Source organism: Stylophora pistillata, chromosome 1, assembly GCF_964205215.1.
Source record: "Stylophora pistillata chromosome 1, jaStyPist1.2, whole genome shotgun sequence".
Taxonomy (NCBI): Eukaryota; Metazoa; Cnidaria; class Anthozoa; order Scleractinia; family Pocilloporidae; genus Stylophora; species Stylophora pistillata.
Window position 1 is genome coordinate 35,798,215 of NC_142519.1, and position 18,572 is coordinate 35,816,786.

The window sequence follows — 18,572 nt, forward strand, 5'->3', positions numbered from 1 at the left end:
CTTGTGGAATAATTGTTAAATAAAACATACTGCACTATACACAGGATAGAGAGTTATCCAGTGGATAGCATTATCTACTCTTCAAACGAATGGGCCCCCAAAGTCTTGATTATGATAAAATTACTGTTCAGTTAGTAACTTTGTAATATACCAAATTGAATATATAGCTGATAGTGATGATGGCTGGGCAACAGATGACTTTGACGATGACCCTGATGAATTTGAAGAGGTACAGAACAACAGCTAGGCTATCATTAACTTGTAAAAGCTCTGATTTCCACTGAGTGATAGTAACTAATCCAGGGTTGTTTTGGTTTTGTCCAGAAACTTAACACCACTTTCTCAAGCTTTAATCAAATTCAAATCTAAAACCAATTGAACTATTAATCATGGTCAGTTGTGTTATCCCATCCTTTGGGTAATTTGTTTCTGTTTACATTGTGTTCCTATTGGCTGCTTGTAATATCTTCCCTTGTTATGATCAAGGCTATTATGATTACTTTGACTGGTATTGGTTTTTAGGACATTCAATCAATCAAAAAGCACCCTAAATTAGTTATTCAATTGGTATTGTATTCATTGAAATAAAATATTTTTGCTGGTACTTTAAATTTGTCAATTCTAGTTGACCCTGTGACTCCCAAGATCTGATTAGTAATCCTCCCTTCTAGCTGCTACACTCTTCCTTTTAAATTAACTACAAGAATCTGGTGTTTGATTAATAACAACAGTATCTCATTACCTGTTTTCTGAATAATGTTTGGATATTATCAGCCAAGGGAAAAGTTACAAGTTAATCCTTTCTGAGAGTTAAAGGGTTTTAAAACTGTTTGTCAGGGAATATTGTATTTATTTTGTTGATCCTTCACTTTTTGTCTTGTGATCTTCTCCTCCAGGCCTCATACTAATATTACCAAACTACAAACTATTTGACAGTAGTTTATTACTGTCCTAATTGTAACACACATTTATATGATATTAATTTAATTTGTGACTTGTTGAACATTGTCAGACAATTGATATTTTAATTAATTTGAATATAAATTAAACGGAAGTATTGATCATTTGTGAAACTGTTATTTTTCAGGAGGAAAGTGACGATGAATCAGGAGGAGAATACATTGAAGCTGAAGACAATGAAAGTTTAATTCCTACTCCAGGTGAATTTATTGTCATTCAGTTATTAATTTTACCACAGTTGGCAATTAATTGTTGAATTCTGATTGCCCAATATGCCATGGTCTATAATATTATAGTTCTTATTAACCGAGTGGGGGGTCTGTATGGGAGAATCTTGACCGAGGTTGCCAGTACAGACCGAATGCAGTGAGGTCTGTACCAGTGACCGAGGTCAAGATTCTCCCATACAGACCGACTTAGCTCAGTAATAAGATGTTTATTATATGGCTGTGTCTTATATGCCCATTTTTTATATTCTTTGTACCTTTTTTTTCTAGACTGGTCTAGATGCCAGCCTAGATGAGAAAATCTAGACCACTTTCAATATTGATTTCAGCCAATCAAATTCGTGAATTCGGAAGTTCCCAGTCCTTATGAGACACAGCCATATGATAAGTTAGAGTACAGACGTCACTGCTTATGTCAATGGGTCACACACAGTGCCATGCACTGATTGAAACAATTGTCGTAATTGACGTCAATACTGTGGTACAAAACAAGTTGACAGCTGGGTTAGCATGGTCTGTACTCTTATCAACAGTGATATTCATCATCGCAATGGTCAAAATTTGTTGCAAACTCACTCGGCTGTGCTTCGTGAGTCCGCAACATTTTTACCACAGCATGTGAAGATGAATATCATTGTCATTAAGAGTACAGACCAGGTTAAACAACTTTTTATTTGTTTATTGATGTTTACCTAAGGGTTAACCTTATCACTAGTAATTTTTCTTACTGTCATACATTATTCATCATTGGTGAAAGCTACTGCAGTGAGCATCATAATTTCTTAGGGTTTCTGAATGATAAAGATACACCATGTGTCATGGTTAAAATAATTGATATATGGTCGTACCTTAAAACATTGCTAGATATGGTTCCATCATAGGCAGTCAATGGCCTAACATGGTGCTATCGAAAATTAAATGTGATGCAAACAGTGCTGCATGGAGTCAGGTGGCAAATTGTAAGCCTAATGAAATTCTCTTAGAGACTGGATACATTACTATCATAATGCTGTAAGCTCTTGTAGAAAGCTAGGCTCAGGACATTTGTGAATGCTTATTTATTGATTTTGAAGTCAGAGTGATAAATATATCTTATTATAGACATTTTGTTGTGTAGTATCGCTGAGTATTTTTATGAGTTGGGCCGTATAAAATACAAATAACCAGTAAAAATACTCAGCGATACTACACAACAAAACGTCTAATAAGTTATGTATTATCCAACACGCCAAACTGTTATTTCAGTGCGGACGAATTTCGTGGATATTTGTATTTACAAGGAGTGCGTGACAGAAGTATGTGAAGCGGAACAGAATTGGCACGTTGTCATGTTGCTGTTTCTATTTTCTTCAATAAATGAAGAAATTTCTGGGTCGTCTAGCTGTCTTTCTTTGTTCAATTCATCTAGTAAACTTGGATGTATATTTGCCAGCCATTCTGACTCTTTGTCATCAAAAATATGATTCAAATTGTCCACCATTTTTTTTTTTTGTAACTACAATTCAATTCTTCATTTGTGTAATGCAAGAAAACCTGTTTAACCGGTACTAGAATACAAATACTGTATGATATTTGTATACTCGTCTATGGCGTTATTTGTACTCTATGAAGTGTAGTTGGATAATAATTGAAGTTACAATAACTATACACTGAATGCAAAAAAGGTATCCAATTTGAATTACCATTGTTCTAGACTCACTAACTTCTCACATGTGGGATAATTATTTGTGTTTCTGCATGAAGACGAGGTTAGTGAGTCCAGAACAATGGCAATTCAAATTGGATGCCATATTTGCGTTCAGTGTACAGTATAGTAAAGAGATAGTAATTGCTGTTTCTCCCTCAGGATCCCCAGCCAAGGAAGTCCCTAATGTGCCACTTGGTCTGGTAAGAAAATGCCATCTCATTCATTAACCAAGTTAACAAATGTTGATGACTGGAAGAGGTGATTTTAACCTATCTTTTGGAGGAATGGTCTAGCCAGCTTCATTTTTGTCATTGATGAATTTTTTTTTTTTTTTTCTGCACAATAGGTTGCACAGTTGAAGGCTGGCTTAAATGGAACTATGGGAAGAGCACATTGTATAGTTCCCCCAGAAAGTCTTCACACTAAGGTCAGATAGTGTGCAAGCTGACAATTAATCATTGTGAATTTTACAAATAACAAAATGTTATTGATAATATATAACAACAAACATATGAACTATATGTATGAACTGCGGTTATGAAACGTATATGTGCACGATCCTTCGCAGTAAAGCACTATTTGAGCAATAGTGAAAATCAGACCTGAAAAAAATTTCAGGCCTGTACGGGATTCGAACCACTGACCTCTGCGACGTTGTTGTTTGATTTATCATCTACGGGTTTATGTCGAATTAATTTGATGGCCTGCTCCCAGTTGGCTTGTTAGCTCAATTGGTAGAGCGCTGCACTAGTATCGCAGAGGTCAGTGGTTCGAATCCCGTACAGGCCTGAAATTTTTTTCAGGTCTGATTTTCACTATTGCTCAAATAGTGCTTTACTGCGAAGGATCGTGCACATATACATTTCATAACCGCAGTTCATACATATAGTTCATATGTTTGTTGTTGTTTGATTTATCATCTACGGGTTTATGTCGAATTAATTTGATGGCCTGCTCCCAGTTGGCTTGTTAGCTCAATTGGTAGAGCGCTGCACTAGTATCGCAGAGGTCAGTGGTTCGAATCCCGTACAGGCCTGAAATTTTTTTCAGGTCTGATTTTCACTATTGCTCAAATAGTGCTTTACTGCGAAGGATCGTGCACATATATGATAATATATAGTTAGAAATTATTGTGCATTTTGTCAATTTTTTTGGGATGTGCTACTTATAAGATTGTATGGGTAGTTTTTCAATGTGGTTCTATGAATAGTTTTCCTTAACCCTTTGACTAACCCATGGGTGACAAAATTAAGACAGAAGTTCTCTTACATTATTGACTCATTATCAAGCAGACAAGGAATGAGAATAAAGAAAAATATAAACTAGGGGATAAGTAGTTGATTTGGATTTAAGCTTTACTTCATAGTGATTGTTGTCATTTGTATCAATAGACTACACCGATGCCGTATGAGGACGATGACCAAATATACGATGAACCGCCAGAAGGTATGTTATGATTGCAAGAGCCTATCATGTTTATTAAATATGTCCTTGTAGTTTTATAAGCCACTGAGATTGATAAGGAGCCTTGACCTTCATTCTCAAGAAAACATTCTAAAAAAGGCTCTGTAACCAATGCCGTCTTGCAAAATCGGCAACCCAAAGTTGCAATAACAAACCACAGGTTAATAGCTGACAGTTTTACAGATTCTTTATGTTTTCTCAGCAGAAATATTCCATAAGAACCGAACCATAAAACTAAGGAAACCAGTACAGAAAAATCTAATGTAACTGAAAGCGATCGGCAACGCTTACAACAAGTGTATGACCATGAAATCGTTAATAAATGACAAAAATAAATGAACGAACCATACCTTTGTGCAGCTGCGAGGCTGCAGATGTTTTAAGCCTAACAATCCATGAAAAGATCTATTTGTAAAGCCCAAAGACCAACGAAAAAAGAACCTGTAACACAAAAATCTACAAATTTGCCAAAGCACATGGTTTTCCTACACGCACAAGTATTCTTGCGGCACACTTATTTGTCACTTCATGTAAGCTACAATCGTGTAATTTGAATATTATGTCTACATGGTTGCAGCCAACACTTTGGTTTTGATTGTAATGTTTTTATGTTTTCTTTGTAGAAGTTTATGAGGAACCAAGTGATGATTCAGGATCAGGTTAAGATACTTGATTTTGGAGTAGTTTCTGTCTGATAGTTATCCAGCCTGGATATTGAGTTTGGATAGAAAAACAAATATTGTTTAAAAGAGAAATCTAATTTCTAGCAAAATCTAATATCTAATATCTATGTCTAATAATCAATTTTTTTACTTTTTATAGGTTACTGAAAATAATATCTTACTGTCATTTTTAATTTAGGAATTGTAGTACGTCCCACTTGTCCTAAGAAATTAATAAGATGTGACTCAAGTGAGGGATATATTGATGCAAGGGTAAGAATCAGTACAAGAAATTGCTCTAATTGATAACTCCAAATAAATGATCATGAAAAATAGTTTCTGCTCCATAATGCTGGCTTTTCCCCAAAAAATAAATCCATCATCGTGCCCTAGCCATTGTCACTAGTTGATGTTTTGATTTCTCTTTTTGACACCTTTCTGCTTCATGAGGTACTAAAATTGTAATGAGAAATTACTATTTGGTCACTGCTATTAGTGAAAGAGTTAAATATGAGATATTTCAGCCCCCCAATAAACCCCATGTCCCGTAAGATAGAGTAGCATTTATGGTAATTTCTCATTATGACATCCGATCCCCACTGAATTGCATACTAAGGTGATGTGAATAAACTAACAAAAATGATCATCAACTAAATTAGAAGCTCTTGAAAACTAAACAAATTCTCTTTTTCAGCAGTGTAGGAAATATATAGATAACAGTATTGAGAATATGGATAGTGATGTTAGGATTTAAAAGATATGTTAGTATTAATGAAGTTATGAACTTAAATGCCAGCTGGAGCACTTTCATTTTTTTTTTTTTTTGCAATATTAAAGATTATTTTTGTTCACAGGAATTATAGTGTTTTGAAGTGTTTTCAAAAGTGATTTGTTACTCAACTGTTTCACTGACATGTTTTAATTTTTTTTTTTTATCAGTCTACATCAGTTATTCAAGAAGAGCCAGGTAATACAATTGTTTGGAAGTGAAATCATCATTTTAATAATTAGATATATCACATTTTTTTCTCTAAATCATGCCCGTTAAATTAAAGGCCACTTCGATCATTATCATGGCTGGATTCTTTTCCTTCCATGAAAAGTTCTGAAGCTATGAAAAAAAGAGTAGCCTCTACTGAATACACAGGTCTTTTAGCATTTAAAATCATGGAAACTGAAAGGAATACAGTCACTTTTATATTAAACATTTTTCATTTTAAGTTACAATATTTATAGCTACAGGAAAACCAAGTTGACCATAACTGCAAAAACTCATGAAACCAAAAGAGGTCAGGTCCAAAACATTTCTTTTAATTTTGATTATTAATATTAACATTATTCTGGGCTAAAAAGGAACACATTCAGTCACCTGGTCCACACATTTTGTAAGGTACATTACAACAATCACTTAGTTTATCAGCTGTAGACTAATCCTGGTTTTTTCTGTTTTGTTTTCTAAGTTCAATGCCCTCCTCCTGCCCCTGCCCGACCTCCAAAACCAGGATTTTTAAAGGCCAAGAAGCCACCACCAGTAATACAACCAGAACCGGTAAGTAAGAATTTTGGTTATATTGAATAGTATATGCACTGGACTTTTGTTGTGAAACTTATTTGCATTAAAATACATGCATTCCCCTCTTTGAACAAATAATTTCTTATTAACTAAAGAATGCTCTTCTTATTGAATGTTTCTCTCATTTTTTCTCAATTTTCCACAAATTCTTCAACGTTTTAGAGCTACATGATCAATAAGCCCTTGATCTGCGCATTCAATTTATATTCCGCCAAGCTTCAATCCCAAGCCAAAATTTTGTATCAGTTTTGAATTGTGTGCCAAAACATATTGGGAATGGACTTACATGTAGTCTATTACCATGATATGTTAATAGTTTAAAACTATCCATAGCACTTCAAAGAGAAGGTTCATAATATTGCTTGGAATTACAAACTGAACTTTGTTGTGTACTCATAGATAATTTTCAAGAAAACTGATCAAGAATTTGACAAAGACAATTGAAATATCCCTTATGTCATTCTGAAGAAGAATTCTAAAGGAACACACCCTTTTTCTGAACCAGAGTGATTGAAAGAGAGTTTGAAAGTATAGAGGCATTTGCAAAATGCTTCTGAAATTAGGGGGTTTTGAGTTTCAAGAGCACATTTTTTTCCCCCATATCAAGAGATCTAGAAATGGTTGGTTTGAAGTTTGGTTATCAGATGGTGCAAGAGGTTAAATAAGCTGTAGACAACCAAAGCCTTCATTTCCAACTTGTAATATAGTCAACATACATATTGTGTGATCAAGTTATGGGAATTAACTGTCAATTTACAACACTGAATAACCCAGGAAATTTATGATGAGGTACCAGAAGATGATCAACTTGGAAGAACCCAAGTTGTGGAGCAGGAAACATATGAGGTCCCTGATGATATGGATGGAGGGCAACAGTCCTCACAACCACCCCCACAGTATGATGGAGATGCTGAAACTTATGAAGTACCTGAACAAGAAGACCAAGAAACATATGAAGTTCCAGATGATCATGAGTCAGGTATAGGGCTACCAAAGTGATTAATGAATCAGAAATGGTTAAGACATGTTTTGATGGTGTTGAAACCATCACAGATCATTATTGTCTGTTTAATTTCAGAAACAGTTACTTAATAAATGTTTAATATTATATTGTCAAAGTTAGAGTACTTTTGGATTACTGTTGGATAACTATTAAAGGCCACAAAATGATTTTTTATTAACACGATATATAAATGTTATTGTATTAATTGATTGACTGATGGATGGATGGATTCATCTATTTACATTTGTTGCAGGTAATTTTTGCTTTTAGTTAATTGTATTTCTAACCAAATAAATATTTTGAACTAGTTGATTTTATTTTCAACTAGGTAATTTTTTTTAACTACAGTAGGTAAATTTTTTCAACTGGATAAAATTTCTCTGCCCAGTTAGGTTTAAGGTAGGAGGTTAGTTTGGGTCAGGATGACTCACCTTACAACAAATTGTTTTGCATTCTGGGTTTGTGATATGCTGACAGACTAAGTTCCAATCCATGTGTAGAGACAGAGGTTTAATGCTAGGTTACATTTTTTTAATTTGTAATAATTTAAATTCCTTTGTTCTAAAGTCATTATTTGCAAATTGTGTCTCTTAAAATTTAGCACCATCACAGCCATCACAGCCCCCACCAAGACCATCATTTGGAGGGTTTGGTTTAAAGCCTACAAGGATGAATACATTAGCTGAGAAAATGAAACCATTTTCCCCTAAAGATTTACCAAAACAAAAACCAGGTATTACTATTTTAATTTCTATTCAACTTAAAGAATTTGAATATATGAAAATCCTACAATTATGTGTACTGCTGAGTTTCATGAAATCTATAAAAGCGTTTCATGAAATCTATGTATTAGTTTCATGAATGAGTTATGTATTAGTTTCATGTATGGGTTTCATGAAATCTATGTATTAATGAAACCTACTAAATAAATGTAGTAGTGGAAATAACTCCTTTAAAAACTTCAGGCTCATTGTAAGGGATTGTATTTCTTAATTGTTTAAAAAGCAATTGTCAAAACTTTACTTAAGATAATTGTGAAAATTCAAAGTTGCTCTTATCTGGAGGTTGAACCCATTACATAAGTTCATCAGATTTCTTCCTTGTCTGAATTTGATTGGCAGTCGTAGAAAAACAAAACTTAAAATGTGTTAAGTAAACACATATTGTTTTAAATTGAACTGAGCTGAGCTCATCAAGTAATCATATTTTTTTTAACTCTTCAGAAGGGTGACTTTTAACCAATTACTTCCTTTACCCTTTTTTGTCAGGAATTAAACCTCCATTAGCATCTAAACCACAAGTCAACCAAAAGCCAAATGCTCCTGGTCCAGTTAGAAGTTCTCCCAACAGATCATCACGACTGTATCCAGCATCAAAAGATAACATAGGTTAGAATGCTGTAACAAATTAACTGAAAACCAAACTACCAGTACAAATATGAAAATTAGATTGTAGTTGAAAATGAATGATGATAAGTTTGATATGTGTTTCTCTTTGTTTTAAGATTATTGTATTTGGAACAAAGAGGAAGAGAATTCAAACCAGATTGAAATCATTTTGACCAGATCAATTAATTTAATCTACAATATATACTAGTACACAATTACTGTAATTAAATTGTATGGTGTTTTTACGAACAATGTTTAGAGGGTAGCAAATGTGTACTTTGAACAATATTTCATGTGTCATAAATTTAAGAAGAAAACTCAAAATCTCACCTTTCCTTGCATTTCTGTAAAATTCACAGGTCTCTCATAAATTTTGGGCTTAACATAATAAGTTAAAAAAAAAAGCAAAACATGAAAACCCTTCGCCTGACCCTATGTTTAGGTCAGGGGGCTGAAATACTAATGTGTTTACGGAATGTTGTATATATTATGCATGCATTTAATAACGTAATTACCAGTGTTTAATGTTTGTGTGGTTTCATTAGGTCCTCCCGATTCACCAACGAAAAGACTCTCTGGAGTAACTTCACTAGGTTCTCGACCACCCATGGCTACTCCATCCCAAGAACCTGAAAAGAATAACAATGAACTCTCTCCAACAAAGTCATTTTCAAGGTTAGTGCCAAACTCAAAATAGTTTTCACAAAAATAGAAGCAATAATATTGCCGATTGCATCCCTGTTTGGTTCACATAATGATGACAGATGTGTATTTACCCTCATGCCAAGGACACCATTGGAGTATGACACTTACAGGACCATGAATCTTTAAACACAGTCTTATAATCTTAAAAACCCCATTGGGTTGGGTCACAAAGTTTTATTCTTGGGTATTTTAGGTATTTGAATTTGGAATTTAATGGCTTTCAGGGAACCTTAAATTTGCTTTTCATTCAAGTGACCTGTGTAAAATGAGGATGGAATTAAAAAAAATTTCCTGGTGGTTTTTTCAAGGAACCTGTTTTTTATCAAACACTCCTCAGTGCATAGAACACTATTAAAGTTAATTTATAACTTTATTGGTGTTCAATAAATTAGTCCCTGCTCCACCTCCTTCCTGAAAGGATCTAAGCTAGCACTAAGGAAATCAGTGGAAATAAAACCCAACTTTTTTGCCTCACAAAGTGATTTCCCCTTATCAAAAAAAAACAAAAACATTTCACCCTCTATCTAGGTTACCACCACCACCAAACGGTCGAAAACTGGTCCCTCCCCCTGTGGAGGAATCACCACCTCCCCCTCCTAGACCTGGTGCTAAGGTAAGTCAAAAAAGTCCAAGTGCGTCTGAGTGTCTCTCAGTCTGCTGGACAAATGACACGTACAGAGTTTCTTTTATTTGATTCAAGAAGCTCTGAAAGACACTTGTCTACTCTTTAACCAGTAAGCAGTAAGATGATGTGATGTTAATAGTTTAATCTTCAGCTTTTGATAGCTTCCTGTTTACCTATTTTTTATTTTATTTTTTTGTATATACGTATACACTTAATTACAATAATGTTGTCATAGTGAAAAACAAAAAGTAAATCAAAACGCAAAAAAAAAGCCAAAAAGGAATTTAATAGCATACAAAACTACTCTCTGACTATATTCTAGTAAATTGATAATTTTCACTGAACTTTAAAAAAAAAAAAACTTTGAGTATCAGATGTTGTTTAGAAGTTTCAAGTGATTCCGAAAATGAAAACAAAAAAAAAGAAAACATATAAATTATGTAACGGCCGACACAAGCGAAGCAAAATTTCGACGACAACTACGAGTTTCGCAAATGAAGACACACTATGAAGCGAGGATATATTTTACGGACAAGCCTTGATTCGTTTTATTTTACGTAGTCGTGGTATCCAAGTACTTTTATAACATAACCAAAGTAAAGCGCGCGCTCTGATTGGTCAATTTAGCGTCCCCCATTTGCCCATGGGTGTACGCTGCTGACGTGAGCAAATGCAAAGACTATTTTCCCGCGCGCGCTTGTTTTTTCTGGTCGCGTAAGATTTGTTAAATAAAAGGGAACTCTTTAGCTACAATGTATCAATGTTGTGTTATAAAACAAATGGTAAACACCACAGCGTACACTATTGAGTTATGGATGCACTTGGGAGGTTTACTAAGCACTCAAGAAGCTAGAGTCGCTCTCGGCTATCGCCTCGAGCGACTCTTACGCTTCTTTCGTGCTTAGCAACCTCCCGCGTGCATCCATAACTCAATAGTGTACGGTGTGGTGTTCACCATTTGTTAAATCGTAAACTGAAATATGAATTTATAAGGAAGAAGCTAAGCTAAATGCGAATAGACAAACCAACATTCTAAACATTCTGATATAAAGGCAAGATGCTAAACTAGTTAAAAACTCAAACAAACTCACAGAAGAACCATATATAAGCTCAAGGAAAGGAACATTAGCACTTAAATAACAGTCCCACTTGTAAGAATTGAACCAAAACGAACTTCAATTTAAGGAAGGTATTCGGAAGCGAAACGGGAAATCCAAACAGACACTTTTACTGTAATACAGAAAACTGTAATCTTAAGGTAAACGACAACAACCATTAAACAAACCGCCAAACGATAAACTAACAACTTCAACTACTCTTCTCTAAAATCGCACACGTCAACATTGATAAGATTTGTTAAATAAAAGGGAATTCTTTCGCTACAATGTATCAATGTTATGTTATAAGGCAAATGGTAAACACCACAGCGTACACTATTGAGTTATGGATACACTTGGGAGGTTTGCTAAGCACTCAAGAAGCTAGAGTCGAGCGAGGCGATAGCCTTCTTGAGTGCTTAGCAAACCTCCCAAGTGCATCCATAACTCAATAGTGTACGGTGTGGTGTTTACCATTTGTTTTATAACATAACATTGATACATTGTAGCTAAAGAGTTCCCTTTTATTTAACAAATCTTACGTGACCAGAAAAAACAAGCGCGCGCGGAAAAATAGTCTTTGCCTTTGCTCACGTCAGCAGCGTACACCCATGGGCAAATGGGGGACGCTAAATTGACCAATCAGAGTGCGCGCTTTACTTTGGTTATGTTATAATATTACTTCGTAATCTCAAAGCACGCGAGTCGCGCGCGCACAAGTTTGTTAACGTCTTTAGGCAAAAGGCGTGGCAGCCGTTACAAATTATGTGCTAATGCTTCATGCTTAATATGCTATATATATATCTTATTAACCAAGCGCGAGGGCCGTACTGGGAGAATATCGGCCCGAGGTCTTGACAGTACGGACCGAGCTGCGCTCGGTCCGTACAAAAAAGACCGAGGGCCGATCTTCTTCCAGTACGGTCCCGAGCAAGCTTGGTTAATAAGAGATTTATTATACGACTGAAGTTCAAAGGGACACAAGTGCGGTATCATTCGGGACCATTCGGGACAGTGCCCGGTCCAATACTTAGAGAATATTGGACCGGCAATAGAGCATTTTGATTGGTTGATTTTAGTTATTGGCCCTCTGACTGCCCGAGTCATGTAATAAAATAATAAATTCGAATTTGCCTTTTTTTTCTTTCTTTTTTCTGTGACAGTGTTACTGCAATTAGTTGTATATAGTTTCAGTGCAATGTGGGGGAATGTGGAATCCCTGTCTTGTATCAAACTTCTGGATTTAAATAATATATCATCTTCGTATTGGGTGATATTTTCTCTATGCTCCTCAAAACAATTTTTTACGTGCTGTAATTTGTTAATTTGTTTTCTTTGCAGCCTCCTTCGAAGCTGCCATCAAGATTGAGGTTTGTTGGAGACAAGTACTGTCCTATGCTAAGTCCAACAATATTCCTGTTATACGGTCACAACTTACAACACACTTTGATCACATCACTCCAATACATTTTACAAAATTAACATTTATAGTTAACATACAGTCATGCAGTCATGCCTATCTATTCCGATGATGAATGTATCCTTTCTTGTTCTTACTTTTGCACTCTCCCGTTATGTGAAAAAAGAATTTTTTTGTGGTACAATGAGTTTATAATCAACATCTTCAAAAGATATTTGTTGCAACATAATTTTCAGTCATCGCGTTTTAACTAAATTGGCCCTTGCGTGTTAGTATTTAAATCTTGTTTACTTTGGTCATCTCAATCTGCAACTGTTTTTCTGTTTTTTGTTTTTTTTTTCGGTCGGCCAAGCAACCCACTACTCCTGTTTTGAAAATGTTTGTGTGGTTGTTGATTATGTGTTATTATTCTGATTTTGTATTTCTTCTACTATTTTTGTAGTGATTTAGATCCTCAAAGGAAATCTCAGGCGTTTCCTCCTCTACCAGACGCGAGGGTAAATTGAATTATTTAATTTGCTTATCCACAGGAGTCATTTTCTTTCAAATACTCTGTCGATTTACAGTTCCACCCATTTTTCTTTTTTTCAGCCCGCTGATTCGCTGAAGCAGTATCCTTGGTTCCTTGGCTCTTTGGACAAAAAAGTAGCCGAAAACGCCTTGAACTCATTCTCTAAGGTCTGCTTCCAGGTTTTTTTCCCTTTCTTCTAAGATTTTCTCATTTCCATTTTTATTGACTTTGTTGAGGAAATTAATCATTCTGTCGGTCAGTCAGTCAGTTGGGCTGTCAGTCAGTCAGTCAGTCAGTCAGTCAGTCACTCACATAGCTACTTAGAGAGTCTACTCAGTCAATCTATCAACTACACTCAAGCTATTATTTCTCTGTCTTTGCTGGTCATTCTACAAACAATCGCTGTCGTTCTAAGGCTCAACATCTGTCTCTCTCTATAGGAAGGGGCATTTATTGTGCGCAACAGCTCAAAAGATCCTAATAGCTATTCAATGTCGTTGTATTTCAACAAAAGTGTGCGGCATCTGAGGTGAGTCGACACATATGTAGTATTACTCTTCTGTGGTAGCGTGATAGGTAACAGGCGGATTTTTCAGCTACAGAGTGCAGGAAAATTATTTGTTACGTAGGAACTACTTCACAGCATTAGACTAAAAGACAGGTCGAGAGCATTCAATTAATATACAAGAGCGAGTAAATATTTCATGACAAATGCAATGTCTGAAGCGGATATTTTCTTTATCATGTTGAATTCAAAGTCTGCCTAATTTCTAAGCCCTTTGTCGGTGTAGTCTTCTTATACTTTTGCAAACTTAACGAGAAACAAAAAATGGCTGAACGCTTTTTAAGAAATGAACAATTATCGAACTTGCTTGTGCACGATATCATGAATTATCAAACCCTGTGGCTGTGTTATCTGCCTCAGCCCCCAGACCTCAGGGTTGATAATTCATGATATGATGCCTAACCTCATCCAATAGTTGCTAAGGGTATGTAATTTTTCTTGAGGGTGCCTCAACATCACTGAGGGTGATATATATATATATATATTTTTTTTTTTTTTATCGAAACTCTAATAGCTATTCAATGCTGTTTGTTCTTCGTCTTATGCTAGAGTACCTCGGCTCCAAAATAAGAAATATGTTCTTGGAGACAGTGGAAAAGTGGTAAGTAATCAATTGCTGGGTAACAAGTATATAGCGAAATAAAGAATAACTGACTTGGAGACAATGGAACGACGATTGATTGGCTCACTTACCACTGGACTGACCGAATAAACGATCAGCCAATTGACTTATCATCCCGTAGACTGATTGTGTTGGTAACTGACCGATTAGATGCTGACTGACTGACGGACTGATTGACTGATTAGCTGAATGACCGGCTAAGTGACTGATTGACTTGCTGACTGACTTACTGACTGACTGGCTAGCTAGCTGGCTGACTGACTGACTGGCCGACTGACTAGGTGATTGACGGACTGACAAATTGGCCAGTCGACCAAGCCAAGCGGCTGATTTACTCAATGAACTGCGCGGCTCAAAAGCGGAATGATAACTGACCCTTTGAAGTAAATGTGGTTCACTGGCCGTCTGGCTTATGAGGTAACTTACCAACGAACGAAGCGAACATCTGTCAGACTGACGAAGCAATCAACTGACTATTGATTACTGACTAACACGGACGGAACGGTAAACCGACAGGAAGTTGGAGAGAAGTTCTGTGTGTCCTGTATAGAACACATTGAATCAACGTTTACTCTATATGTACAGCAGTTTTCATTGAGTTTCGAAAACCAAAACCAAAGATATGACAACAACAAATCAGAGCGAAGGTTGACATCATCTTTAGCCAAGTAGAACTCTAAGTAAAACTACGCATTCTGCCGAAAGTGGGAAAACGCCCGCGATCATGTCGCGTTTCGCTTTTAATTTTGAATCTGATTGGTGCAGGATGAGGTGCGAGTTTTCTGGACCAATCACATAACCAAGTGAAGCAAAACCAAAGCAATCCCGATTGACCTTCGATACTCAATTGAAAATTGGTTTTATTGCTCAATTTATTGGGTGATGAATGGATCGTTAATAGACGTATAGAGTCCAACCTAGTCCAAGCAGTACTGTATTAAGCAGTCGGTTGCCAAAGCACCTTGTCTCCCATTAATTACTGTATTTTACACCAGGCGGTCAACACTATTAGACACTCACGGTCACCTTTTACCAAGTCCCACAGACCTGTTTGTATCGTCTTCCACCTGTATAAAAACCAAACCACTCATATAAAATCAAGATTAATCTTTCAAGTAATTTTAAATTTAATTCTTGTTTCTTTCTCAAAATCAAAGTAAGTAGTATTTTTTAGCGAGATTCTGCACGTTAAGTGGTCAATTATGGCACAAAGTGGCGTTGTATGTCGTTTTTTTTTTTTATCTTACTTCTTATCTGGGGAACCTGTATTAAGCGGTGGGTGATCGCTTAATACAGGTTTGGACGGACATTCCATATTGGTCTACTGATCTGTTGATTCATCGTTACTAATTCCTACAGCAATTCGACACCATAGTGGAATTGGTCGACTACTACAGTCAACATCATGTTGATCTCAAATCAGGAGGGTCCACTTCTCTTACAGCTGCTTGTCCAGTCAAATAGAACTTGATTTCACTCTACTTGAATCAGGAATGTGCTCAAATTGTTTCTCCTGTCCCTGCAATTTTCTGGCTGAACGGCGTCCATGGAAAGTATAGCTTTTTGGATTTCAAATGTGTTTTATTTGCCATTGCTAAAGCTGGTCCTCCCTGTAGTCAGTGTAACTTGTTACTTGTTATGTAACATGTTCGTTGCGAAGTCGTAGAAGAGCAAACGATCCAACATTTTTTTTTTTTACCGTATGAAAGAACTTCCTTAGTTCTTTAGTGGGAAGAGCTGCGTTTGAAGGTTTCGTTGCTGTAGTTAGCTTCATGTTGAATTGCCCTATTTTTCTTTGTACGTGTGGATGAAGGTGAAATTAATCATCCAAATACGTTTGGAGAAACAGTGTGTTTTAATTGAATTCACGGTATTGACAATGCGATTTCATCAGCGCTAGGTAAGAAAATGGATTAAGTAGAATACCTGAATAAGATTTCAGGTTGAGTGATTTAAAAAGAGCAGTTTATTTTCATAGTTCAATTGTTTAACAAAATTAAGGTTCAAGGGTGTAGCCCATTAATCGAGAGTGTGAATAATGTATTGAGTATTGGACAAAGTTGCGTGTTACGAGCGTGTGGCCTAAATTTTTCTTTTGCAAGCTAGTACATTCGTTCGACGTTGCTCTAAATAATCGGAGGTTTTTTTTTCTTAGCCAGTCTAATCAATTAATGTCAAACGTGAATTTTTGTACGGGACTTTTCCCGCTGTTTTCGTACGAGAATACACCTGTTTAAATGTTTACCCAAGTCTTACTTGTATATTTTACGTGAAGCAAGCCATTTTAAGAGCAAATGTTCATTTTTATATATATAGTCTTAAATATTCTTGATGGTCTCGCTCTCGATAAATAAAAAAACAACAACAGCAAAACAAAACAAAAAAGAGGATAATGAAATGTTCATTTAATACTAGTATATCGCATTGAAAATTAAACGGTGAACGATCGTGATTTTAACTCACCATTAAAAAAATACGTATTTTGCGACAGTTACTAATGTTCCTCAGGCTGTGATGCTCAGGTTTTGTATTTATAGCAGGTTTTTGTCACAGATAATTCCCTCAGGCAGATACAAAAAGTGAACAAGTATTTAGACTTCAAAGTTGACTAGGGAACAAAAATGAATTTTCAATAATGTTGTATCCCCCCCCCCCCCCCCCCTTGGCTTCATTTTATATTTTCATAACAAGGGTCGATATGTACAAAGACATCTTAACGAACGCCATATTGGTAATGTCGAAAAATATGATAAATAAACAGTTAAGGATCCATTTAGATATATTTGTAACAGTATCAGATGTTAGTTAATTTTTAGCACATGCTTATTTTAATTGTAGGAATAAATTATTTTACAATAAAGTTAGTGTTGGAGAGAGCATTTAGTTTGACATTAATATTGGGATTCTTAGAAAAGATTTTGCAGAAACTCCTAAACTAACAGATACCGCGCATTCAGCCTCACTCTCGCTTACCCATAGGAGTTTTAAGTTCTTCCCTCCCTTCCCCGCGCCGAAAATATAAGGGACAAAAGGCAAGCAAACTGCCTCATTCAACCTCGTTCCTAAGTTGTGCCTCATCGACTTGACTTCATAGTCAGGGGTCCACAGACCTTTTACTTCCTCTCAGATCATTGCCCATCGGCCAGAATGCGCGCGAAATTTGAGACTTACATGGGAGTCGATTAATGCGAACGTAAGGTGTGTGTGTGGGGGGGAGGGTGGATGGTTGCTGAGGAAACAGACGGTCTGAGGATGTCTTTGAAGATATTGAATTACTCTCCCTCTCTGAAGTCTTCTTCTTTGGGCTACCTGTGGCCTCGGTCTCGGAATTTTTAGTATCCCGCGGGTGACTCTTCCGGGATGTAAGGGATCTTAAGCATCGAACAAATCTATGACGCGGACGTGACACCATAATCGAAAAAAACTGGGAACCAGAACCTCGTCGGTCATGTCACTTGTAAACATTAAGCCAACGTGACTAAAATGAGTACGCGGACGTTTCCGCGAAAGTGGTAAGTGGCATGCGTGTTCATTAAATGGCGTCGTTTAAAGAGACTTTCTGTCCAGGTACAATGAATCAATGTGTTTGAAGAAACTCCAAGAACTTTTACGATGTCTCCACCCACTTAAAAGACTCTTTCCGCAGTCGATTCCATCAACAAGGACAGTAAGATAAACAAAGCCGTCATCGATAAGACCAACGTTCAATAGGGGCGGGCACCCTAAACAAAAGTAACGAACTGGCGAGTGCGTGCCGGCACTCAACTAAATACTTGTTAAGGCATGCTTAAACCACCATCTTAAAAAAGGATCATTAGTCAACCAGTATCTTATGCACCTGACAAGAGAGGACTTTTTAACCCTTTCGAAACAGATCTGTAGTGCGAAGTTTTAATTTTTACTTTCCTATACAATTGTTTATTTTGTTATTTATTTATTATTTATTTATTTAATGATTTGTACCAAGTACTGGAGCAGAAACAATAGGACATGGGTCCCCTACGAGGTTTAAGCTCCAACAAACCCACCTATCCCACCCCAGAGGAGGACATCCATCACACAC

The 18,572-nt window shown here is 36.2% G+C and overlaps 1 protein-coding gene across 3 annotated transcripts in view; it reads left to right on the forward strand.

Annotated features, from left to right (window-relative positions):
• LOC111332522 (uncharacterized) overlaps window positions 1-17,385 on the forward strand; it is a 24,427-nt gene extending 7,042 nt beyond the window's left edge. For all 3 annotated transcript variants that reach the window (XM_022937879.2, XM_022937880.2, XM_088753588.1), the window contains 20 exons: window positions 168-229; window positions 1,088-1,160; window positions 3,034-3,074; window positions 3,221-3,301; window positions 4,266-4,320; window positions 4,962-4,997; window positions 5,200-5,273; window positions 5,940-5,967; window positions 6,461-6,549; window positions 7,348-7,552; window positions 8,178-8,309; window positions 8,845-8,964; window positions 9,510-9,639; window positions 10,198-10,282; window positions 12,733-12,761; window positions 13,254-13,308; window positions 13,403-13,489; window positions 13,763-13,851; window positions 14,437-14,488; window positions 15,869-17,385. In XM_022937879.2, coding sequence (XP_022793614.2) covers window positions 168-229; window positions 1,088-1,160; window positions 3,034-3,074; window positions 3,221-3,301; window positions 4,266-4,320; window positions 4,962-4,997; window positions 5,200-5,273; window positions 5,940-5,967; window positions 6,461-6,549; window positions 7,348-7,552; window positions 8,178-8,309; window positions 8,845-8,964; window positions 9,510-9,639; window positions 10,198-10,282; window positions 12,733-12,761; window positions 13,254-13,308; window positions 13,403-13,489; window positions 13,763-13,851; window positions 14,437-14,488; window positions 15,869-15,973 — 1,628 coding nt within the window. In that variant the 3' untranslated portion in view covers window positions 15,974-17,385. The remainder of the gene's footprint in view (window positions 1-167; window positions 230-1,087; window positions 1,161-3,033; window positions 3,075-3,220; window positions 3,302-4,265; window positions 4,321-4,961; window positions 4,998-5,199; window positions 5,274-5,939; window positions 5,968-6,460; window positions 6,550-7,347; window positions 7,553-8,177; window positions 8,310-8,844; window positions 8,965-9,509; window positions 9,640-10,197; window positions 10,283-12,732; window positions 12,762-13,253; window positions 13,309-13,402; window positions 13,490-13,762; window positions 13,852-14,436; window positions 14,489-15,868) is intronic.
• Window positions 17,386-18,572: the final 1,187 nt, after the last annotated feature.